The 24,341-nt window shown below is 61.2% G+C and overlaps 2 protein-coding genes across 6 annotated transcripts in view; one reads left to right on the top strand and one right to left on the bottom strand.

The window, feature by feature from the left end:
* Wars (tryptophanyl-tRNA synthetase) overlaps positions 1-13,783 on the top strand; it is a 30,540-nt gene extending 16,757 nt beyond the window's left edge. For all 4 annotated transcript variants that reach the window (XM_005390434.1, XM_005390436.2, XM_005390433.2 and 1 more), the window contains 7 exons: positions 2,121-2,240; positions 2,713-2,895; positions 6,577-6,677; positions 8,524-8,636; positions 8,722-8,895; positions 10,994-11,134; positions 12,537-13,783. In XM_005390434.1, coding sequence (XP_005390491.1) covers positions 2,121-2,240; positions 2,713-2,895; positions 6,577-6,677; positions 8,524-8,636; positions 8,722-8,895; positions 10,994-11,134; positions 12,537-12,698 — 994 coding nt within the window. In that variant the 3' untranslated portion in view covers positions 12,699-13,783. The remainder of the gene's footprint in view (positions 1-2,120; positions 2,241-2,712; positions 2,896-6,576; positions 6,678-8,523; positions 8,637-8,721; positions 8,896-10,993; positions 11,135-12,536) is intronic.
* Positions 13,784-14,714: 931 nt separating this feature from the next.
* Slc25a47 (solute carrier family 25, member 47) lies at positions 14,715-22,391 on the bottom strand. 2 transcript variants are annotated; one of them, XM_005390431.2, is made up of 8 exons: positions 22,325-22,391; positions 19,982-20,073; positions 17,899-17,942; positions 17,626-17,697; positions 16,822-17,004; positions 15,992-16,032; positions 15,660-15,937; positions 14,715-15,496 (listed from the first exon to the last, which is right to left on the bottom strand). In XM_005390431.2, exons 2-8 carry the CDS (start codon positions 20,007-20,009, stop codon positions 15,216-15,218), a joined length of 927 nt encoding a protein of 308 aa, XP_005390488.1. In that variant the 5' UTR covers positions 20,010-20,073; positions 22,325-22,391; the 3' UTR covers positions 14,715-15,215. The 2 variants fall into 2 exon arrangements, with proteins under 2 accessions (XP_005390488.1, XP_005390489.1); XM_005390432.2 differs by lacking the exon at positions 22,325-22,391 and adding an exon at positions 20,730-21,122 and having other exon boundaries at positions 15,660-15,921; positions 15,970-16,032.
* Between the last annotated feature and the right edge of the window lie 1,950 nt (positions 22,392-24,341).

Here is a 24,341-nt window from a genome sequence, read left to right as displayed (position 1 = left end):
TTTTTTTGAGACAGGGTTTCTCTATGCAGTTCAGGCTGGCCTTGAGCTCATTTTGTAGCCTAGGCTGGTCTCAAACAGCGATCCTCCTGCCTCAGCTTCCACGTCTCAGAAAAAAAGATTAGAATATCAGTCACTGGTGGCCTTCATCCCTAAAGGAAGGGTCTGAGTGTAGTCATTCTTCTTTGTTCTAAAGTTGACCTTCAGCACATCTGCTGCCGCAGTGGTTTCTACGCTGAGCTCTCGGGCGCAGCCCTGGCTGGCTGTAATGTTTCTAAATCAGGGAGCTATCTGTAATAGTTTCACTTCCTTTTTCTTGGAAGAATTTGTAAAGGGTGGGTGTTAATTCCTTTTTCCCAGATAAAATATTTTAATGACATTATCACACAAAGTGTTAATTTCTTCCTGACAGTTGCTGGAAGTAGCCAGAGACGGTAGGACGGGGTGTGGCCCAGTAGAATGGAAGAACGCTTGCTAGCGTGCAGGAGGCCCTGAGTTGTCTTCAGCTCACACAGGCATGACACACACCCCGCATGCGCACGGAAAGAGAAAGAAATACTGTAACTGGGGAAGCTGTTGCATGCAGGACTTCCCGGTGCGGGGAGTTTTCTGGTTACTCAGTCTTCTTGCCTGTTAAACATCCACTTGAATTTCATTTCTTCTTGGGTCAGTTCCAGTAGTTTATTTCTCTGTGTCAGCAAGGTGATCTAATACTCCTATAGACAGCTAAGGCAGGTAAGGTTGTGGTAGGCAGTCAGACAGCTGGGTCCTCAGGAAGTCAGTGCTGAAGAAGAGAAGGAATCCGAACCAGTCCTGACAGCTAGATCGGCACGCTACCCTGGGGGTGAACAGAGGCTTGACACTATCACCCTTCGGGGATTTCCCAGTATCTCATTTGGGGTGGGCCTTGCTCTCCCGCCCACAAAGACTAAGACTAGAACTGTAGATTATCAACCAAGGTTAGGGGTGTCATCCGTACGCCTTTGCTCCGTTGGATCAGTATTACCTAAGCAGCTATGCGTGCAGACTTACTGGTCAGCCATAATCTTGACCCACGTTGTACCTGCCTCTGACTTTGCTCTGTGAAACTTCCTTGGAGGAGTGGCCTGTTGGCGCCCCGTTCGGGCTGCCCTCCGGTCTCTTGGGACCGATTCCCCATTCCTACTCCCCATTCCTTCTCCCAGTAAATTTCCCTACCCTGAACCTCCGCTGTTCTTAGAATTCATTCTTCGCCCTCTGGGAACAGGAACTTGCATGTCAGTCATCGAGCATTCCCCTGTATCCATACGTGATCACACCCTTGTGCCCCGTATTCCCTTGCAGTCATTTTATTCCTCTGAGGTCAGTGGTCACATGCCTTAACTCCTGCGTTCCTATTGCAAAAGTACTGAGCACAAGCTCAGAGGGCCCGTGATCCCAGGGGTGCAGAAACCAGCGCTGTTGACCTTTGGCTTGCGGCATGAGGAAGTACACTTGAGGTTCGGGTTATCCGGACTTGCCTACCCAGATCTGTGGAACAAGGGGCTGTTCTTCTCTTCCCAGACACTCTGCATAGAAAAAGAGAACATTCAGGTACAGCACCATGGGTCTTACCCTGCTGAACAGGGGGATTCCTCAGGGAATTTCCTAAAAATACCAGAGCTGGGGGAGGAGGGGAAGTAAAGAGAATTAAGATGTGTTATGTACAGCACAGTTCCCCACAGTGAATGCAATCATATACTGCAAACAGGTGCTAACGAAACTATAAAATCAAAAACAAATAATATAAAATGAAAGGTACGGATTCCTACCAGGCGGGCTGCGCCCGGGGAAGTACGTAAAACACGACATGTATCGGCATTGATAGTTGGAGGAATTCCAAAGAGCCCCAGGAGCTCCCAGCTGGCTCCATCTTTTAAGCGATGGTCCCAAAGCTGCAGGCCGTAGCCTTTCAGACGGCCGTGTCCGGGAGGAAGCCCTCGGCACCACGTCCTGGGGTTCTGCACCGTAAGCACCACAGCCGACAGACTCGAGTCACTGTCAGTGCTCTGAGGCAGTCTGTATTTTTCACTTCCAGAGGAGCTTCAGTGCTTTGGCGTTTTCCCCAGAGAATCACACTTCTTCCCTTTCTCCTTTTGCCTTAGAGACATGAATCAAGTGCTCGACGCCTACGAGAACAAGAAGCCCTTCTACCTGTACACGGGCAGGGGCCCCTCCTCGGAAGCCATGCACGTGGGCCACCTCATCCCGTTCATCTTCACCAAGTGAGTGTTCCACGCAGGACTCCTCGCTGGCCTAGGAGGTCGGGTGTGGTACTGACAGGCCCCATTTCCGGTTTGCTGAGCGGCCAGGCACTGGGGCGTTGCACCGTCAGGACCTCTACTGCCCGTGCTCCAGCCTCGCTTGAGACTCGAGACCTGACGGGAGAGCGGTGCCATGGAGTCGGCCAGGCCCGCCCCCACCCCTGTGTCCACGACGACGGTCAGCGCGGTGTGGCCCGAGTGTCCGCATGCACCTCCGGCAGTGACGGTGCGGCTCTGGCGTGAGGGCTGGGGACATGCAGCTGGGGAGGTGTGGCACACGCGACCCTCTCGTGTGGCGGTAGGTTTCATCCTCCGTCATCCCGTGTGCAGTGTGGCGTGCCCACTTGGGCGTGCGGCACATACCTGGAACGGCAACGATAATGCACAGCATGGTAGAACCGCAGATTCCACAGGCATCCCCCCCGCCCCCCAGGTGGCTGCAGGATGTGTTCGACGTCCCCCTGGTCGTCCAGATGTCCGACGACGAGAAGTACCTGTGGAAGGACCTGACCCTGGAGCAGGCCTACGGCTACACCCTGGAGAACGCCAAGGACATCATCGCCTGCGGCTTCGACATCAACAAGACTTTCATCTTCTCTGACCTGGAGTACATGGGGTAAGGAGCCTCAGACCTCCGCAGAACCTGCAGTGGCCACAAAGGACCCGAGGCCTGGTACACGTCACGGCCCGGTCTCTGGTGTCGCTCACCGGCAGCTACGAGGGGCGACAGCGAGGTGTGTGCACGGAGAGGAGACGCAGTTCAGCACCCGAGGGCACTGCGGTCTCCTCCGTAACTGGAGCCGCAGAAGTGCAGACAAGCCCGGCCATGGCACGGCGCTGTCTTGGCGCTGTGTCGGTTTGTCCCCCTCACTTGTGACGGGCAGGCACTCCTGGGCTTTTTCTCCCCTGGGACAGCCAGCCTCGCCGAGCTGGTCTCTGCTCTGTGCCTTTCCCTCACAGCGCAAGGGCTCGCTGGTACACACATCTCTCGCAGGCCAGCCCTGGTGTTTGTTTTGTTCTGTTTTGCTTTGCTTTGTTTTGTTTTTTGAAATAGTCTTGCTGTGTAATTCAGGCTGGCTTCCTCCCAAATGCTGGGGTTACAGGCCTACGCCACACGACCTGCTAAAGTGCGGTTTTTCAGATCAGCCTTTTTTGGAGAGCGTTTTGTTTTGTTTTGGTATTTTTGACACAGGGTCTTGCTGTGTAGTTCACACTGCCCCTGAAGTCGCTTATGTAGCCCAGGTGGCCTCAAACTCACAGGGATCCTCCTGCCTGAACCTCCTCGGTGCTGAGATCACTGGCGTGCGCCACCACACCCAGCTTAATTCAGCCTTTAAGCAGGTCAACTTATTCCATTCTGAAAATCCTTTTTTTTTTTTTTTTTGTCTTTTGAGACAGGGTCTCCCTATGCACTTCAAGCTGGCCTTGAGCTCACTTTGTAACCCAGGCTGGTCCCAAACTCACAGCGATCCTCCTGCCTCAGCCTCCTGAGTGCTGGGATTACAGGCTGCGCCACCGCGCCCAGCTGAAAATTCTTTATTGTGTGGGGGTTTTGTTCATTCTGTTCCGTTTGAGACAAGGTGTTTCAGTTCCTTTTCTCGTTGCTGAGACCAAACACTGGCCACCCAGAGTTGAAGGAGGAAGGGTTTATTTAGCTCGCAGGTTGTGGAGGTTTCAGTCTGTCATCGGCGGGCTCCAAGGCAGGGCGGGGTGGTGAGCGGCAACAGCTCGTGGCTGCGGAAGATGCAGAAGGAAGAAGAGCAGGAAGGGAGGAGCAGTGAGGGCCTCCTTGCCTCCCTCCTTGTAGGCAGGCTCCCGCCCTAGGGCGGATGTAGCACTCACGCCCCAACCCCGGCCCCAGACCGTGAGCCAGTCACAAACTCTAGATTCAGCCGCCTCTGAAAAGCCAGCCCAGGACCCCGTGAGGCTCTGGGGGGACGTCCAGGCACAGACCGTAACACAGGGTCTCACTGCAGTTGTGCACCACCAGGCCTGGCTGAAAACTCTTGAACGTGAATTTCTGGGGCGTTGGGCTTGGTCCCCCATGACTGCCAAGGAGTAAATTAGAAAAACAAGGGTCTCGTCGCTCATCCTCGAGAGAATGCTAACGCTGAAGCTCAGGGTTGAAAGCTGGAGTGCGGTACGCGGCAGAGCGCCTGCCTAGCGGGTGCCCTCCCCTGGCACAGGCTCAGGATGTTTACGAAGTGAGGACGCCGGCCCCCTGCGGAGTCGCTCAGTTAAACTTCTAAACTTCTCGGTTCCTGAGTTGACACAGTGTATCAGCCATTACACCTGGACAGAATGTGAGGGACAGAAGGGCTGCTGTGGTCGCTTGCTACTTGCTGCTTTGCCGCCTCCTGCCTGCTCACCGCCCCTCCGCCGTGCCACCCTGCCTGGGGGCCGGCCCGTTACAGGCGAGAGAGAAAGTACCTGAGATTACCCCCGGGACAGTAATTGCTCTCGCGCCTACCCATTCGATTTTCTGGGCCACGAGGCGCTGCGGGGCCCTTGGGGGAGGGAGGGCGGGTCTGGGTCCTGCTCGTTAGCGGCCTCGTGGGGACACGGGCGTCGTCATCACCATCACGAGCGTGGCTCTGTTTCTAATCCCCCAACATGACCCGAACCACCTGCTTGATGCCCAGCAGACTCAGAGGCTTCTGCTGCTCCTCAAGAGCCAGGCTGCCAGCATGGCGCAGTCACTGCTGTCTCACTTTGGGGAGACGGGGGCTCCCTGTTGCCCAGGTTGGCTTGTAACTTATGACCCTCCTGCCTCAGCCTCCCAAGTGCAGCAGCTGGGATTCCAAGTGTGCACCACCAGGCGCATCTTCCAGCACTTTTTGTGCAGCCCCTTCCCACCCTGATGTATCCCACAGTGACCTTGTCCCCCACCAGCCAGGGGTTCCCAGGAGTGCGGGTGTCACCTGCCTCCCACTCGCATGCCTGCCCCTGTCAGCGCTCTGTCAGGAGATGGGACGATCACTTTTCCCTCCGCCTCCTGCTCTTGTGATGCAGTCTGGCTCCTCCCCTGTGTCACTGGCACCCCGAGCGTGTGGGACTCACAGTTGAGCACGCGCTCTGGGAGAGCTCCCTCAAACCCACAGCCAGATGGGGGCGCCCTGTCCGTCTCCGGCACCTGGCACCCACCATAGTGTGGTGGGGCCTCCAACGGAGCCGCCCCCGCCGGGTGCAACTCTGCGGCAGGGCCTCCTGGGGCTGCAGGTCCAGCAGGAGCAGAGCCGAGACCCGCCATGCGGAGCTGACTTGTTTGGGCGGGGCACAAATGCCGGGACAAGTCCTCAAAGTCGCTCTTCCAGTGCACACGTGACGAGGGGCAGGGAGCGTGATCCGTGTGACATGACAAGTTCGCCTTCCCACACGCTCTGCAGCCGTGTCCCCAGCTGTCTGGGAACTGGGTCTCTGCTCCCCGGGGCTCAGTTAGAACTTCGTTCTTTGCAGATGTGGAGTGAAGGTGAGAGTCAGGCCAGGCATGATGGCACACATCTGTAATCCCGCCACTGTGGGGCTGAGGCTGGGGGATTGTGAGTGGGAGCCCACCTGGGCAACTTCGTAACTCAGCAAGACCCTGCCTTACCATTAGAAAGGCCTGGGGAGAGCCCGGCACGGTGGTGGCGCACACCTGCCATCCCAACACTCGGGAGGCTGAGGCAGGAGGATCACTGCATGTTTAAGGCCAGCCTAGGCTCCAAAGTGACCTCAAGGCCAGCCTGAACTGCATAGTGAGACCCTGTCTGAAAAAGACCAAAAAAAAAAGAAGAAAAAAGCATTCTAAACACGAACATTTTGCCTTTCCTGCTTGAATTCAACTCAAAACCTGTATTTTTGCCCTAACAAAGCTGCTTAACCCAGCCACAGCAGCCCGTGATAGCCCGGCTCTGGGAGGGCCATCGGTTCCTCTGGAACATCTGTCCGGCTGCAGGGCTAGACGGTCTGCACCACAGTCGGTCTCAACAGAGAAGCTCCCGGGCCTGCCTCTGTGGCCCAGCACGGGCCCCGCACATACCTCACAGGCACCCGGGTTTTCTTCTTATTGGTTTGTTGTACCGGAGGTAGGACAGCCTTCACACTGAGCTCCAGCCCTTTTTAATTTTTTATTTTGAGACCGAGTCTGGCTGAGTTAGTCGGGCTGGACTCATTCCCGCAGTCCTGCCTCAGCCTCCCAGAGTGGCGGGGTCACAGGTGTGCACCCCATGCCCAGCAGGACAGCAGTTCTCAGGCTGCTCCCTTACCCATGAGGGAGGCCCCTCCAGCTGGGGTCCGACTCCCACTGTCTCCGCAGGATGAGCCCGGGCTTCTACAAGAACGTGGTGAAGATTCAGAAGCACGTCACGTTCAACCAGGTGAAGGGCATCTTCGGCTTCACGGACAGTGACTGCATCGGTAAGGGCCACGGCCGCCTGCAGGCTCCTCCCAGGGAGGAGCAGGGTTCAGAGGAGGAGAACGGCGCCTCTGCGGGTCTCGGGAGAGTGGCGCCAAAGCCTGTGCACCGGGGACCGCATGACTCCGAGCCACTAGGCTTGGCAGTGAAATTCTAAATTGAACATGCTAGAGCCGGGCGTGGTGGCATGTGCCTGTAATCCCAGCACTTGGGAGGCTGAGGCAGGAGGATCACTGTGAGGTCGAGGCCAGCCTGGGCTACAAAGTGAGTTCAAGGCCAGCCTGAACTGCACAGTGAGACCCTGTCTCAAAAAAAAGACAAAAAAAAAGTTGGATGTGCTGAAATGTCAAGCAGTAGGCCTGCAATGGCTGCCTTTGCCAGCTGCAGAAAGCTGCACTTTAGGAGTAAAACTGCTCTTCTCATGCACACTCGTAATCCCAGAACTCAGAGACTGAGGCAGGAGCATCGCCCTGAGCTGGAGGCCAGCCTGGGCTACATAGCGAGACCCTGTCTCAATTGAAAAACAAACAAACGGGGCTGGGGATTTAGCTCAGCGGCACAGCGCCTGGCAAACAAGAAAAACAAACAAACTGCTCCTCTCCCCAGTCATCCACTGTAAGGCTTAGAACAAAACAGAAAACTTTCTCGGCACACACACGAACCTGCGCTTTGGAGAGGGTTGCTGACCCGGGGCCCCAGCAGGACAGGGCAGTGGGGAGATCCGAGCGAAGGCCGCCCTGGGCAGCCGGGGAGGGGGCGCAGCGTGAGCACACTCCTCCCTCCCGGGAGCTGCCCAGCCGGGCCCAGCCCTTGCTCGCGCGCACGCTGTTTGTGGCCAGCAGCCGCGGCTCTCGGCCTCTGTGCAGAGCTCTGGGCGCCCACTGAGAGGAGCCGCTGGGGTGGGGGTGCCAGAAGTGCCCTTCGGGTGGCACTGGCCCTGGCGCTGCCCACCAGGTCTCCCCAAGACAGTCCAAACGCCAGGCGCGGGTGCCTCTCCTCTGACGTGGCCGCAAAACCCTGTCCGAGCGCAGAAGCCCAGCGGGTGTTACACCATGTTGCCGGCAACACTGGATTCCTGGGAGTCGGTGTCCGGATGAGGCAGACAAGAAATGGGCAGTAACAGCCCACTGGAGGACAGGCGTCCAGAGGTGCTGTCCTTGACGGGTGGGGACAGGAAGACAGGGCAGTGGGAACACGGACGGGCACATGTGAGCTTTCTTCAGGGGCCTCTTTTGTATACAGCCTGGGGCAGTGAGGGCCTCACCCTGCCAGTTCACGTTGGCCGGGGGAGCCCGGGGGTCACTGCTCCAATTCAGGTTTCCCTGCGCAGTTACACAACGGCTTAGTTCTGTTCGGTGGCTGGAACTTCAGCATGAGAGACGCTGCTGCCGGCACCGGAGCTCGGTCCTCACCAGTGGCCGCCTGCCCCTCTGCCACTGTGCTGGGCCTGGACCCTGCAGTGTGTTCTCAGCGACAGCCCGAGGGCCTGGCACCACAGGCGGGGCCCGAGGTCCAGGGTGCCACCGGTGCCGCTCGTGACAGCAGCAGCAGAACGCGGGGAGCAGCCTGAGGGCCCACGGGTGGAGGGCTCGGCCACGCAGATGTGCCGTCTAGAAATACTTGTGCCCAGGTGCAGGGATGGGACGGGACGGGGAGAGCAGTGCCGGAGACGGGCCCTCACCACCGCAGCACAGAGAACGGATGAGGCCCAGCGTCAGGCTGTGGAGCCTCCTGTCCACGTCTGTGTGTTTCCGCTGCTCTTGAGCAGCTGTCAGGTTTCTGTGTGGTTTGCTGTCAGGGAGGAGCGCGCCTCTTGTCCACTCACCGACGCTCCTCCCTCGCTCACAGGGAAGATCAGTTTCCCCGCCGTGCAGGCCGCGCCCTCCTTCAGCAACTCGTTCCCGCAGATCTTCGGGGACCGGGCAGACATCCAGTGCCTCATCCCCTGCGCCATCGACCAGGTCAGCGGGCGTGCCGGGCGGGCAGTGGCGGGCAGGGGCGGGGCTCTGCGCAGGCCCCAGGTGCTCAGCCCCTCTGTGCCCCCAGGACCCCTACTTCAGGATGACGCGGGACGTCGCCCCCCGCATCGGCTACCCGAAGCCGGCGCTGCTGCACTCCACCTTCTTCCCCGCCCTGCAGGGCGCGCAGACCAAGATGAGCGCCAGCGACCCCAACTCCTCCATCTTCCTCACCGACACGGCCAAGCAGATCAAGACCAAGGTGAGCGGCGGGCCGGCACACGCGCGCTCTCGCACCCCTGCTGCTCTGTTTGCACCACCAGAGCTGGCCTGCGCCGGCTCCCAGACCCGGGGAGCGTGTCTTGTCTTGTCTCCTCACTTAGGTGAAAAGCGGCGTCTTGTTCTCCCTGCTAACGCTGGTGGGGGGCAGCGTGGTACTCCGGGCGACGGTTACCAGGCGGTACCAGATTCCCATCTGTCTCCCAGCGCCAGCTCCGGGACGGGCGCCTGGCGGGCTTGCCGGCTCTGCTGTCTGGGAGCTCGAGGTTCTGTGCTGTGGAGGTGCGGCACTGGGGCCGGCTTCCCAGCGCCGGAAACCCCAGCACTGCTGTGCGGCCGAGGAGCTCCCCTGAGATGGCTCCTGCACCTCAGGCCTGTTCCTCAGGCCCGTTCTGATGTTGGGTCCTGAACCGCCAGTGTGCAGAAGGCCTGGGGGGTGCAGGCGCTGGTGCTCTGAGCCCCGTGGGTCTGCGGGCGGGGAGGGCCAGGCAGGGTAGAGGAGGCATGGGGCGTGGTTGTCTGAGTCAGCACCTGGCCCCTGACCCTGCTGCGAAGTCCTGTCTGTGGGGTAACCGTAGGGGACTGTTCCTGCAGCCTTTCTCAGGGAGCAGCCTCCACCAGGAGGCTGGGATGGGGCTCTGCGGCTCTGTGTATTTCTGTGTCAGGACCCGGCACAGACCCCGAGGGCCGGGTGAGCGGAAACCAGAAGTATGTGGCCTGTGGAGGGTGCCAGGGTCACCAGCGGCTGGCTCCAGGGTGGCTGGGTCAGGCCAGGCTTCGAGTCCTCATGCCCACAGGGCATGGCGGCACTTGTAGTCCCAGCACTCTGGAGGCTGAGGCAGGAGGGTTGAAGTTCAAGGCCAGCCTGCTGAACTGCATAGTGAGACCCCAGGCCCCTCCTGACTGAGGGCCTCACAGTGCTGCGAAGGACACGGTGATCCCAAGCGGGCGTCCTGTCTCCCTCCGTCACACCCTGCACCCACCTTTGTCCAGCCAGGCACATCCTCTCCCTTCTCCCACAGCAGATGCGGGATCTATAGCTGCCTCACGCTCATAGAATACGGAAGTGCGGGCCAAGGCCAGCCCGGGCAGCAGCGGGCTCTTCTGCTCCTGGGTTCCGCGTCTGGAGCTCAGGGCCCCACGCTGCAGGGTGCCGGAAGGAGCTTCCGCCCTTGCTGGGGAGGCTGCTGCAGGAGCGCTCCATCCCAAAGGCACCTTCGGGTCCCCCACATCGTGCTCACGGGGGCTGTCCTCACCCCACCTCTCCTGGGTGGGCGGCTGGGCCGCAGTGTCTGGCGGCCCGGTCCCAGTCTGCCGGTCCCACCCTCTTCTTGCTGCAGGCACCACCACGACTGGGTCTCCTCGCGGACAGCTAGCAAACGCTCATGCTAGGGCTGGCACCCCGCCCCAACCCAGTGGACCGGCGGGCTCCCATTTTGTTAGCTTCTGTTTTTTTGTTTGTTTGGTTTTTGGTGTTTTGAGACAAGGTCTCACTATGTATATGTAGCTCAGGCTGGCCTCAAAGTCCAGGTAATCTTCCTGCCTCAGCCTCCCAAGTGCTGAGATTACAAGCCTGTGCCACTAGGCCCAGCTTGTTTTTATTACTTTTGGGTTTTCTTTTGTTTTGCCTGTTTCGAGATGGGGTCTTGCTATCTTGCCCAGGCTGCTCTTGAAGTCCTGGGCTCAAGCATTTCTCCTGCCTCAGCCTCCCTGCTACTTCAGGTAGCCACCATCCTAGCTCCACCTTGGTATTTGGAGTTTTTCCTTGCACCTAGATTTCTCCTGTTCCTGAGCTGTCGTGCCCCAGGCCCGCTGCCTCCTCGCTTCTGGTGGGTGGGGCAGCCGCTCCGAGGCTGCCATCCTGCCTGCTTCTCACTTCTACCTGTCAGCCCGGCCAGCCCGGCTCGGAGGGGACTTGGCCGCTCCTCCCTGGGAAGCTCCTCCCCCGAGCATGGGGACACCGCCCCGGATTCAGGCAGCACCTGGCTTTTCCCAGCTGCAGTCCTATGGCTCTGGGGAGTGCAGGGTCCCGCGCTGTTCCGTGACCCCTCCCGTGTGACGTGGCCCGTGCCCCTGCGCAGGTCAACAAGCATGCGTTCTCCGGAGGCCGGGACACCGTGGAGGAGCACCGGCAGTTCGGGGGCAACTGCGACGTGGACGTGTCCTTCATGTACCTGACCTTCTTCCTAGAGGACGACGACCGGCTGGAGCAGATCAGGAAGGTGAGCAGGGGGCGGGGGCACCAGAGACCTGTGACGGCCGCCACACAGGCCGCCGCCACTGCAGCTCGGGGCTGGTCAGCAGAGCTTGTGCTGCGTGGGCTGTGACCGGGGGGCCCACGCACGTACAGCCCCCCAGCCACTTGCTGAGCAGCCCGGCTGTGGGACAGAGTCCGGAAAAGGCTCAGAACCTTGGCCTCGATTTTCCAAGTCTTGTTTTTTTTTTTTTTTTCTTTTTTTGTCCTTTTAAGACAGGATCTCGCTATGCAGTTCAGGCTGGCCAAGCTCACTTTCTAGCACAGGCTGGTCTCCAGCTCGCAACAATCCTCCTGCCTCAGCCTCCCGAATGCTGGGATTACAGACATGTGCCACCACGCCCAGCTTCAAGTCTTGGAATCTTTTCCAAGGAAATCATATGGAATAAAAGTTTCCTATTTAAAGACATTGAATATAGCAAGCAAACTGCAGCTGAGATGTTAAATCAGAACTGTTGCAGATGGATTATTATATAAGTGTAAGCTACTTAATAGAGTTTTTTAGCCAAATGTGGCGCACACGTGTAATCCCAGCTCCTGAGGGGTCTGAGGCAGGAGGATCAAGAGTTGAAGGCTGTGAGCATTTTAGTTTGTCTGTTGCAAAATACAGAGTAAAAGGGGCTGAGGTCATAGCTCACTGGCTGAGCACAGGACCATGCATTCACCCTCCACTGTGACAGAAAAGAGAGAAAGAGAAAGAAAAGTCACCAAATGCTGGCAGTGGTCGTAAATAAGAACTGTTAGCCAGGCGTCCTGGCACACGCCTGTAATCCCAGTATTCAGGAGGCTGAGGCAGGAGGATTGTTACAAGTTCAAGACCAGCCTGGGCTGCAAAGTGAGCTCAAGTCCAGCCTGAACTACATATCGAGACCCTGTCTCCAAAAAAAATATGTTCCAGGTGGATTATTATGCAAAACTCTAGTATTATTAAATAATCTTAAAAAGAATTAAATGATTAAATAATTAAAATAATTAGAGTTATTATTATGCAAAACTATGAAGTCGCTCAACCTGCATAATAATGCCCCCCGTCACAGTTCTGATTTAGGAGTCGTGTGTGGCTGGTGCCTCGCTTGAGTGGTGGTGTATTTACAACCGGGAGGAAATCCGCAGGGCTTTCGTAGGAGCCGTAAGGCCGAGCAGGCCAGGACTCTCTTGGTTCTGGTGCCCCTAGGGTGATGTCCCCGCAGTGGAGGGGCGGGCATCACGACCCCGCTGTCGCTTTGACGGGCGGGTCACGGGTACTGGGGACAGGTGTCACGGTGAGGTGCAGCTCACTGCTGTTCGGGGACCACCCTAGCCAGTCCTCCGTGGCGGCCAGGCTGAGCTGGGCGGGGCCCTCTCACTGCTTCTGCGGCCCCTTCTGGCAGGACTACACCAGCGGGGCCATGCTCACGGGTGAGCTCAAGAAGGCGCTCATCGACGTCCTGCAGCCCCTGATTGCCGAGCACCAGGCCCGGCGCAAGGAGGTCACCGACGAGATGGTGAAGGAGTTCATGACGCCCCGGCAGCTGTCCTTCCACTTCCAGTAACGCCGGTCCTCTGGATGCCTGTGACACCTAATTCTCTAGTAACCCCAGCCCTGCCCAGCCATGCCCCGCCCCAAGCCTTCTGTCCCGCGGTAATTCCTGGGCAGTTCCTGGCGTCTGCCAGCCCTGCATGTGTTATGGATTCCGGCCCCTCCTGTGATACCTGTCCTTCTGTCGCTGTGGGTAAGCGGGTCCTGGCTCACGTGGTGTGGTCAGCCAGGAAGCGCCCAGCAAGAGGCTCCACACACAGCCCAGGCGCAGAGCTCAGGCTGTGGGGCCTGTGGCGGGAAGGTCCCTGGCCAACCTGTGCCGCCCCAGAGAGAGCTGCTGGGGTTCCCAGTGTACTCCCAAGATCGCTCCCCGAAAAACTAGTGCAGTGTGTGTAGGACGAATCAGAACGGTGTTACTCTACCCCTGAGCAGTGCAGTGGAAAGTGGCTGTGAGAAAGGGTCCTGGACGCAGGACATCAGAGCCCCTGCCCCCACAAAAGGGACTGATCGCTACGAGCTTCACTGAACACTTGACCGAGGCTGGGTTGGGTGCAGCTCCGCGGTAAACCGGCCCAGCCTGTGTGGGCCCTGGTTACAGCCTCACAGCTCTGAGAAAGATATCACCCAGCTTCTCAGCTGCTGTGGACACTGGCCGTGGTGGAGCGGGGCGATTTTTACCGAGTCAGTGAGCTCCAGACCACGCACACGGCCCACTCCAGGAGTCGTGCTCGCTGCCCACAACCTGCCAGTGTCACAGATAACCCAGCACTCTACCTGCAGAGTCCAGAGGGAGCTCGCCCCAGGGGGCTGCTGAAACAGTCCGCTACCTCTGCAAATGCTGCTGTTTCAACACTAGACCACAGCGGAAGTCAGCACAGAGCAGTGGCCGGCCCAGCCGGGCTGGTGGACCTAGTGAGGGACACGTGCATGGCTGCCCCAGGCTCAGGGCCTCCCTGCGGGCACCACGACCGGCCCTCCACGCACGGTCCGTTAGGGCAGGGAGGGCCCTGGCTGCAAACCTGTCCCTGGACTCGGGGTGCGCTCTGGGGTGCTGCCCCTCTGTGCTCGTGGGCTAATAAACTCCCTTCGCTCCTTTTCCGCCTTGTGTGCTCTGCTTGGGGGCCAGCGAGGCTGCACAGGGTCACAGCAGGCCAGGCCAGCCACACCTGGGGCTGAGAGCTGCTGCCTGGCCCTGCCCTGCCCGGGTGGCCCTGAGTTCTGCAGGGGGTGGTCTGGGGGAGGAAGGTGCAGGTCTGTGTGCTGAGAACCAGGCCCGTGTCGCTTTGCCTCCCTGGAGCCGCCTGCTCGGCCAGCCCCTGCAGGCCGGTGGGGCGCGCATCGCACTGGGCGTGGCCTGAGTGCAGGGCAGAGCTGCACAGGCTGGGAGTGGGCCCGGCCAGGGCCTCACTGTGCTGCCCACGCTCGCTTTGCCAGCGGGGAGACAGAGGCTCTGAGGAAGCGGCAGGGTGTGTCCAGAGCCACTGCTGGGGCTGGGGGCCGCCGGTCACTCCTGCCCCGGCCAGGACGGAGGGCACACGCAGGCAGCGGCATCTCCTTCTCCCAGCGTCTTCAGCTCTCCAGGCTGGGCCGGCCTTGTGTCAGCTCAGGCTCAGAAACAGCACCGTCCTGGGCCCTGGAGCTTAGTGTCAGAGCCAGGTGCGGCCAGCTGCAAGGCAGAGCTCTGGGGCAGGCAGGGGCCTGGGAACTCGGGGCGGAAGCTCCTCATCTCTAGGGTGCCCCTCACAAGCTGTGAGCTCGCCCAGCACTGCTGCTGGGCACTGCGCGAGGTGCCCTTGAGCCTCCGCCTGCAGCCCCACGGCAGGGAAGTTCAGCCAGGACCACGGCGAGGGGCAGGCTGGGATCAGGCCTCTGTGTGCCCATCTCCATGGTGGGCACCCTGGCACAGGTAGAAGGGCTCGCATGGGAGGAGCTGCCAGGCTTGCCCCCACCTGCTGGGATGGGTGGGTAGAGGTGGAAGGACGGAGGGAGGTGGGCCACCAGCCCCACAGACCACACACACCGCCAAGCATCCTGGGAAACGCTTTATTGACCACGGCCTGGCTGGCCCTGCGGGTGCTGTACATGCAGCAGGGTGATACGCGTTCCAGGCCAGGATGTCGGCCTGTCCCGGGACACGACCCTCGTGGGGCAGCCTGAGGCAGGCAGGGCGCAAGCCAGCCTGGAGCCAGAGCGAGGCCTCGCCACCCCTCGGTCCCCAGACTGGCAGAGGCAGCAGCAGGGCTGCCTCATGGGCACGGCCTTGGAGGGCACAGAGGCTGTGCGTGGGTCAAGGGGCAGAGTTGGTGGGCAGCAGGGATAAACGTGGCCGAGCGACAGGCAGCTCCACGTGACACACCCTCCTCCAAGAGGCCACTTGACCCTGAGGCCGCCCTGGCGAAGGCGGGCAGCCCCTTGACTTCCTGCGGTTGGAGCCTGGCCAAGCGCCCGGCTGCTCAGGGCGAGGCCCTTGGGCGCCCCCGCCCCCGGCCTCCTCGGCTGCTGCGACCTGCGGAAGCCGCTGGGGGCGGCGCTACGTGAGCAGGCCGCGCGTGAGCCGCAGCACGGCCTCGTAGGCCACGAAGACCACCATGTTGACCGGGAAGGCGCGGCAGCAGTTGAGCGCCAGCCCCTTGAACAGCACCCTCGGGCCCTCCTCGCGCACGCTGCTCACCACGCAGTGCAGGAGGCCCCGGTAGCGCCGCAGGCCCTGCCCGTCCGCCTGCAGGCGTGACTTGATCACATCCATGGGGGTGGCCACCGCCCAGGCCAGGACCCCCGCGCAGCCGCCGGCCACCAGCACGCCCGCCACGTCTGCAGGAGAGAGCGGGCTCGCTGTGCGCCCAGCTCCCTTCCCCGAGGGGAAACGGGCCGTCTCGGGAGCATGGCGAGTCCGGGCCTTGGGCCCGGGTCCCCCAGGGCACAGCCGAGCTCCCCCGCTCCGCAGCCCCGTCCCACTGGCCCGCGCGCCCCTCACCTGGCTGGCTGTGGCCGGCGGGCGAGAGCCGCTCGCAGAGGATGGCGTAGGAGAGGAAGTAGGTGGCAAAGGAGTGCCCCTCCCGCAAGAGCAGGGCGGGGCTGCCCCTGTAGAGGCCCCGGAGCCCCTCCTCTCGGGCCACCGTGGCCAGGCAGTGCAGCGGCCCGCGGTACTTGGGCCCGGGCTCGGGACGCGCAGCGGGCACAGGACAGGCAGGCGGGGCGGCCGCGGGCCCCGAGGCAGAGGGGCTCTGCGTCTGCGTCTGCGTCTGCGTCTGCGTCTGCGTCTGCGTCTGCGTCTGCATCCGGGCCTGCGTCTGCGTCTGCGTCTGCAGGCGCACCTTGGCCACCTCAGTGGGCGAGGTCAGGAGTACCTGCGTGGGGAGGGACAAAGAGGCTCCTGCCTGCCCAGTGTTGGGGAGCCCAGGCCCCAGGACGTGGGGTGCAGGGGTCCGGGCAGGCGTGCCCACCCAAGGCCAAAGCGCGGGCGCCCAGCCCGTGTGACTGCAGGTCGTGCACATAACCCGCGGCCGACGTCGTCAAGAACGTGCGGGTGTCGGACCGGCGCCAGCCGGGGTCTCCCCTGGGCGTCTCCCTGCCCTGCAGCCGGGACAGACGCCCAGAGGCCCGGTGCCTCGGGTCCCGTGGGGACAGGACTGGGGACAGAGCCCAGCCCGGCTGCCGAGCCTGTGACCACTGGCACTCCGTGCCGCCTGTGGGTCGCACGGTCACCTGGCTTCCCGCCCATCCGTGGCCCCCACCCTGGGGGCCTGCGCCTGCCCGCTGCCTACCTGCTCTGTCACTCAGGTCCCGCCGAGTGGCCATGGGCTGGGCTGGGAGCTCCCTGAGGGCAGCCTTGGCCTCCCTGCCCGTCTGCTGAGGTGGGTCAGCTGAGGGCCCTTAGCGATGGAGGCTCTGTCTCCATGGTAACCAGGCATCCTGGTGCCCATGCTGCAGATGGAGCCATCCCGGCCAGCCCCTGGGTGACTTCCTGTCTTGCTGACCAGGAGGGTCCATCCCCTCCTCCCCACAGGACCGAGCAGCTGGGACAGCAGTGATCCCACCGCTGCCTGCTGCAGAGGGGCCTGGCCGGCCTGGCAGGACCCCGGCGCCTCCCCAGCAGTGCCCCCTGCGGCTGCCTGCCCCCCCTTGCACCCACTCACACGGACAAGGCCGGAGGCGCATCCCGACAGCGTGATGTCCACCCTGGCAGGCTTGGCGTCCGCGCTGCCGTACCGGAAGCGGCAGATGTGCGCCAGGCAGTGGCGGTAGGTGCCGAAGGACAAGGAGGAGACCAGCGACACGGTGCACACCGGCAGCGAGAGGCCGCGGTAGAAGCCCCACACCTGGGGGACAGGTGGGGCCCAGTCAGGGGGCCTGGCCGCGCTGTCTCTGCCAGTCACCCACTGCTGCCTCCGTTTCCCCCACTGTGAAATGGGTCACAGCCCCCGACTTCCCAAGTCCTGGTGAGGGACTGAAGAGGCAGGTCAGACTCAACCAAGACAGCACCTGATGGTGACCATGAGCCAGGTGCTCCATTGCTGCCGAAGTGTTTGTTGTTTGGGTTTTTTTTTTTTTCTTTTTTTGGTGTGCTTTGGATTTTTTTGAGACAGGGTCTCGCTGTGCAGCCCATTCTTGCCTCACACTTGCAGTGATCCTCCTGCCTCAGCCTCCCGAGTGCTGGGATTACAGATGTGCGCCACCATGCCTGATTCCATCACTGCCATTCTTGAGTTAACGGACCCCGGCCTGCATGGAGCCCCTCTGTAAATGTCCCAGGTCCCACCTGACCAGACTTTGAGGCCTGCAGTGACCTCAGGGTGCTGTCCAGCTCCTCGGCCAGAGAAGGTTGGAGGGACAGACTCGGCGCCCGGCCCTGCTCCTCTGCTGCACCCCCTCTGCGCAGCCCGGCCCTGGCGCTGGTGTGTCCCAGCCCATCAGCCCTGGGCCCACCCGGCCCGGCCTACCCGCTCCCGGCGGTACGTGTCCCGGACGCAGTGCCAGAGGCCTGTGTACTTGGGCTCCGTCTGGATCCTGACCTGGGGAGACAGAGGTTTCAGGAGGGGCCAGGCCAGGGCCACCCTGGGCTGTCATGGGCCTGCAGGTCTGTGGGCAGAGCAGGGACAGTGAGCCTGCGAGAGGGGAGACAGGCACGGGCTGAGGGAGGGGGCGGCTCGGTCCTGAGGGCCTTGGGGAGCCACCGGAGGCACAGACGCGGGAGAGGCAGGGTCCCCACGCACCTTCACTGTGTCCAGGGGGTAGCCCACAGCCACGCCGCAGACGCCTGCAAGGAGGGCGCGTGGTGAGCCCCGCGGGGAGCGGACCCCAAGTCCAGCTCCCCAGCCCCGCCAGCCGTGCACGTCCTGACAGCCAGGCGAGGAAACTGAGGCCAGGAGCCCCCACCACCTCCCAGCCCAAGTCCTGCACAGTGATGCCCGGTCCCGCTGCCCCGTGCCAGCCACACCCCACACGGCCCCGCTGGCATCCACTGTGGCAAGCTGGCCTGGCCCTTGCTGGGCGCCCCGGAGCCCGGCTCGTCTGACTCCTGCCCCCGCTTAGGCCACGTCTCCATCTGGGCTGATGCCAAGAGCGAGCTGGAGCCGCAGACTGCCCGGGACCTCAAATGCTTGGGGAACAGAGCGGGCGCTGCCGTGCGTCCCCAGAGCCTCGGTCCCAGCGAGGCGCTCAGGGAGGCCCAGGAGGGGTCCCGGCAGACCCTTAAGGGGTCTCTGGGACCCTGGTCCCTTCCACTTCTGCACCCGGGCCCTCTGGCCAGAGCGCCAAAGCAGCATTCAACCGCCCTGCTGAGCGTCCCGCTGCAAGAGCTGGACACCCCTGTCCTCTGGCTACTGGCTGAAGCATCTCTTTGCAGAGACTCGAGCTGTCGCAGATGCCGTGGTGGCTGTGCTGTCCCTACCGTGTGTCCCAGGACGTAGTAAACAGTGACAGAATGAAGGAACTGGAGGTGAAGTTGAGCAAAGGGCAGAATGACCTTCCTTGACCTTACAAACACCTCAGCAAACTCCTACTCATCCGTCAAAGCCCTGCAAACAGCACACATCAGCTCTTCTGAAACCCTCCCTGACTCCACACTCCAGGCTGCCCCTGCGCCCAGAGGTACGCTGGCCAGAGCCCTGTCACACGGCCTTGCTGCTGTGACCCCAACCCCGCCACCCTCAGAGCTACCAGCGTTCCCCAAGGACAGAGCCCAAGCCTGTGTCCCGCTCCCCAGGGCCAGGCTCGGAGTGGGGCTCTGTGACCCGGCCTTCCTGGTGCCAGGGCTCCTCCTAAGGCTGCGAGACGGCGGGCCCTGGGCTCAGCAGGCTGCGGGTCCCAGCCTCGCGCTCGCCCGCTGTGGTTTCACAAGACCAGCGAGGCCCAGAATAGCTCCGGAGGTCGATGGCGGGGCGAGGCGGAGCTGACCTCAGCTGTGTCCCCAGGGACAGGCACCTCCCAGGCCAGACTCTCCGCAAGTGGCGCAGCGTGTGGGAGGGACCCGCAGCGCAGCAGGGTCAGGCTGAGTCTCCGGGAATCTCCCGCCCTCCTATAAGGCAAGATGCCCCCGCCAGTATACTTCAGTGTCTTAGTTGCCCAGTAACAGTTCCAGTTCCAGTTCCGGTTGCTTCTGTCTCCTGGGAACGGCTGGTCACTGTGATGCACATGGTAAGAACCAACCCCCAAGGGACAAGCCCCTCTGCCTCCGCACTTCCTGCTTGCTTATATCATAGAAGTCCTTGATCACCAGAGACGGGCCTGATATTCTGGGAATGATCCGATCCATGCTCGTGGGTGTAATAAATCTGCCTCCAGCCAGGCGTGGTGGCGCACCCCTGTAATCGTAGCACTCGGGAGGCTGAGGCAGGGGGATCGTTGTGAGTTTGAGGCCAGCCTGGGCTATAAAGTGAGCTCAAGGCCAGCCTGAATCGCACAGTGAGACCCTGTCTCAAAAAGAAAAAAAAAAAAATCTGCCTCCAGATCCTGGGTGTCACGTCAGTGTTTCTGCTTGCCACTGCGCTCCCACGGCTCCTTGTCCTCCCCCCCAGGGTTCAGCTGTCCCTGCCTACCCCAGAGGCTCCCGGCTGCCCTCGGCCCTGCCTCAGTCCCCAGGGGCCCTCAGTGTCCTGTTGGGACCCTGGACAGGGCAGACCCCACGCCTCCTCCCCAGCCTCGTATACCCACCTCGTCTCCCCACCAGGCGTGGGGGAGCCTGCCCTCTCCTCTCCGCCCCCTGGGGCCCATGTCCAGTCCCAGCCCCTCCTGGGGGCCCCCCAGGCCCCACTGCTGCCCGGGCCGAGCACCATCCCCCACCCAGCTCCCTGCTACCTCCGATGGCTCCAGCCACAAAATCCATGGACAGCACGGGGGCCGGTGCCTGCTCACTGCCTGCACGGTCTCCTCCTCCAGACCTTAAGTACCTGCGGGGGGAGGACGGCGTTCGATGCCCACACCCGCGCTCTCACGCCGCCCCTGGGACTCCTGTCCCACTGCCCTCGGGACCCAGATGTCAGTCAGGACAGTGTCCAAGAGCTTACGGGAGGGGCAGGACCTCTGTCCCCACCGCTGCTGGCCTGAGTCCCAGGTGTGTGCTGCCCTGGACAGCTCGGCCCCTCCCTGGCCCCTGGCTCTGCTCGGGACTCCTGCTGTGGAACCCACCTGCTCCCTGGCTTATTCACTCCGAAAACACTTTCTTTTGAGACAGGGTCTCACTATGCAGTTCAGGCTGGCCTTGAACTCACTATGTAGCCCAGGCAGGCCTGAAAGTCACAGTGATCCTCCTGCCTCAGCCTCCCGAGTGCTGAGATCACATGTGAGGGCCACCACGCTCAGCATCCACAGACACTTTCTGAGCTGGGGCTGCCACAGGCATAGACAACGTGGCCCTGTCCTTGAGGGGCTCCAGAGAGGAGAGGGGGTGATGGGCCGCGGGGGCCCGCTGGGAAGGACCTCCCCCTCCGCAGCCCTGCACGGGGCCTGGGTGACACAGGGCCCTGCATGGCTGAGCAGAAGAGCCTAGCAGGTGCCACTGGCCACAGATGGGACGGGACAGCTGGTGCTGACTGGGCCTGCTGACCATCAGGGCAGGGCAGGAGGCCAGGTGTCTTCCTGTTTACGTGTCCAGGACTGCAGTGGCCTTGAGCAGCTGAGTGCCTGGGCCGGAAGGGGCCCCGGCTCCATCCAGCCGTGCGCAGTGCAGCCTCCACATCAGAGGGCAAAGGGCAGAGGCGGGAGGCGCCCGGCGGGTCAGCCCCGGTGTCTGGCCCGGCGTGAGGGACTTGCTGGGGTCCAGTTGGGAACCGGGCTGGCTCAGGGCAGGGCAGGAGGTCAGGCGACCATCTGTTTACGTGTTTGGCGGCCTTGAGCAGCCGAGTGCCTGCTGCACATCTGTCATCCCAGCACTCTGGGAGGCTGAGGCAGGAAGATGGACAGCTCAAGCCCAACTTGAACGGCTAAGTGACTTAGCCAGGCCCTGTCTCAAAATAAAAATAAAAACACTGAGGACATAACTCAGTGGTAAAGCACTTGCCTCACAGGCCCCAGCCCCAGCTGCGATCCCCAGCGCCACAGAAAAGGGCAGGCGGGAGGGAGAGCGGCCTCCCTACTTGTGCTGGAGGCGGGGGCCAAGCGTGCCCTGCTGCAGGGCCACAGCTACGGCTGTGCCAGCGGAGGTGACGCGGGGCTGTGCTTCGACGGCTGACATGCGGTGTCCGGGTTCTGCCACCCCTGCTCACTGAGACCGGGGGCTCGGGCGACATCGCATGCCGCTGCACCGTCCGCTGGGGACAGCGGGGCCCTCTCGGCCGTCCCCCGCTCCTGCACAAGAAGTGCTTCCGCCCACAAGCAATGCCGGCAGCTTTCTCTCTTGGCCCCACATCCGGGGTCGCCAGCCACACACACATCAACCCCTGAAATCCACATTAGAGCCAGGGCTGTCACCCCAGCCCGCCTGCCCACGCGCCCCACACCTGCAACGGGGCTGCCAAGTGCCGGGCACTGGGCACCACACCAAGCACGGTCCCTGCTCTGGCACCCGCAGGACCCAGAGGGAGGCAGGAAGCAGTGAACAAACAGTTAGTGCAGAGGCCGGGCTGCCGGGCAGGGTGGGGACGGGCGTGCTGCACATCACAGCAGCCAGTGGCTTCCAGGGCAGAGGGCTGTGCGCCAGGCCCCATGCGCCCAGGCAGGCAGGCACGATGGGGTTGGGGCGGATGGGACGGATGGAGGAGAGGGGATGGGCACAGAGACAAGGAAAGGAGCGGGACGGGTGGACAGACGGACAGGTGAAGAAGAGAGGAACTGGAACGGGGAGGGGCCGGAGCAAAGGCGCACACTACACTCACAGCCACTAGGGAAGCTGAGGCAGGAGAATCGCCAAGTTGGGGGCCAGCCCAGGCAACCTAGCCAGACTCTGCCTCAAATAAAACAAGGGCTGTCAAAAGGGCAAAAAGACAGGGAAAAAAAAAAAAGCTGGGCGCTGTGGTGCAGGCCTGTAATCCCAGCCCTTGGGAGGCTGAGGCAGGAGGATCGTTGTGAGTTCGAGACCAGCCTGGGCTACAACATGAGCTCAAGGCCAGCCTGAACTACACAGCGAGACCCTGTCTCAAAAAGACAAAACAAAACAAAAAAAACCGACAAGGGTTGGGGTGCCGTGAGGGGCAGAGCACTTGCCTGGCCTGTGGGTTCTGTCTCCAGCACCATGGAGAAAAAGCCAAAGAGCACTTCCGGGATTAACTGTGGCCGCAAAAGGCCGGTCAGGCACGGTCACCCCCCCACACAGGCAGGAGGTGGCAGGAGGCAGCGGCCTCTGCCAGGGAGCCTGCAGGTGGCGCAGGCGGGCTCTCAGGCGAGGCCTCGCCGGGGCCCTGGCTCTCCAGCTGTGTGACCTGGCGCTGCAGCCTGAGCTCTCTGAGTCCTGCTTCTCCCCACAGGGTCTGGTGTGGGTGGCAGGAGGCGGAGCCCGGGGCCGCTGCCAGGCTGGGGCCACCGCTGTGGGCATCCAGGTCCCCTTGGGCCGTCTCCACTGGTGCCAGGGCCGCTGTGTCGGCTGGTAGAGCTGGGACAGGGCCCTGGGGGGTGACAGATGCCATCCATGCTGGGCCACTGCTGGGGGCTTAGAGCTGGTGCTGTGATGGGCACTGGGGCGCTCGGTACCCAGCACCATTAGGGCCCCACTGTGCCACTGAGGTACTGGGGCTTGGTCCTGGTTTAGCACTGGAAGTGCTTTTCTACCCATCAACTGATGAGTTGATAAAGAAGATGTGGGTTTTCATACAATGGAGTACTACTCTGCCATAAAGAAGGATAAGCTTGATACATTTCTGGGTAAATGGATGTACTGAGACCATGCTTTTTTTTTTTTTGAGACCATACTCTTAAGTGAAGTAAATCAGACACATGTGTGCAAATGTTGAATTGTTTCTTTGGTGTGAGAAACCAAAAGTGTAAATAAGAACCAAAATGTATAACAGATATTGGGAAATGAGAAGAAAATGTTCATATGGGAAGGGGAACTAGGGAGGAGGAGGGGAAAGGAAGGAAGAGAGAAGAAAAAAATGAGAAAAGAAGGAAAAACGAAGCAAAGCTTTTGTAAATAAGGAAGGGAAGAGGGGTTGAAGGGGAAGTAGAAGAATGAAAAAAAAAAAACAAGTTATATGAGGTACAGGTATAGATCCCCGATAGTGAACATGAGCCTTCGTACACCTACAATGTACCAGTAAGCTTAAGTTAAAAAAAATAAGAATTTAAAAAGAAAAAGATGCATGCCTGGAATCCCAGCACTCAGAGGGCTGAGGCAGGAATATTGCTGCGAGTTCAAAGCCAGCCTGGGCTACAACCAAAAGAAAGGAAGAAAGAAAGAAAGGAAGAAAGAAAGAAAGAAAGAAAGAAAGAAAGAAAGAAAGAAAGAAAGAAAGAAAGAAAGAAAGACCCAGCTGCTCCTCTGCTCCTCTGAAGCCTAAACGCTCTGCAGCTTCTGTCTCAGTGGGCGCACCTCAGGCAGGGAGCTTGCGAAGTCAAACATCCATGCTAATTTTATTTTTCCCAAGTGCGTCAGAAATTCATGTTATCATCCAGAAGCCTTTGTGTCCAGAAGGAGAGCACGGGGAGGGCTCCGGTGCCCACCCAGGACCTGCTCTGAGACTCGCCGGGGCTGCCTGGACCTCGCCAGCCCGAGCCCCCCGCCTTGGCCCTGGCTTCGCGGGGGCCCGGGCACTGCAAGGCCGTGAGAGGCGGGTGGCCCACGTGCCCAGGACGGTCAGACACTGCAGCCTCACGACAGGCCCCGGCGAGGACCGTGCCCCTCGGGCACATCAGGAGGGCCGCAGGGTTTCCTGAGCTCAGGGTGGGCACGGCTGGCAGCCGCCCGGCTCTAGAGAAACTGTCCCACTCACCTGGCTGGCCGTGGGTAACCACCATCCGGGCCGGGGCCTGGAGCTGTCATCCTGGGCTCTGTGACACCTTCACTGAGGACAGCAGCCCGGCACCCTCAGCCTGGCAGCCCTGGCGGTGCCACCAGCTGGCCGCACGGGGTCCCCTCGCCCTTCTCGGACAGCGTGGGGTCCCTGGGGCACAGGGTGTACACGCGATGAGTCCCCTCCGGCCCCCAGTCCCCACATCCTGAGGACGTCCAGGCCGCTGGTCCCAGCTGCTGCCCTGCTCCTGCACGCCAGCCTGCCCCCGAGAGGTC

The sequence above is a fragment of the Chinchilla lanigera genome, unplaced genomic scaffold (assembly GCF_000276665.1).
Source record: "Chinchilla lanigera isolate Chin_1 unplaced genomic scaffold, ChiLan1.0 scaffold00037, whole genome shotgun sequence".
Lineage (NCBI taxonomy): Eukaryota > Metazoa > Chordata > Mammalia > Rodentia > Chinchillidae > Chinchilla > Chinchilla lanigera.
Note: the sequence above shows the minus strand (reverse complement) of the source record. Positions and strands in the feature narration are given on the sequence as shown.

Bases quoted from the DNA above. Each gene is read 5' to 3' on its own strand.
- Slc25a47 (XM_005390432.2), bottom strand. From the start codon at position 20,009: ATGGATTTTGTGGCTGGAGCCATCGGAG. The intron at 17,698-17,898 runs GTGCGTGGGGAC...CTGTCTCCCCAG, and splicing joins ACCCCCTGGACACAGTGAAG to GTCAGGATCCAGACGGAGCC. The intron at 15,497-15,659 runs GTGAGGGGCGCG...TCTCTCCTGCAG, and splicing joins CGCCGGCCACAGCCAGCCAG to ACGTGGCGGGCGTGCTGGTG.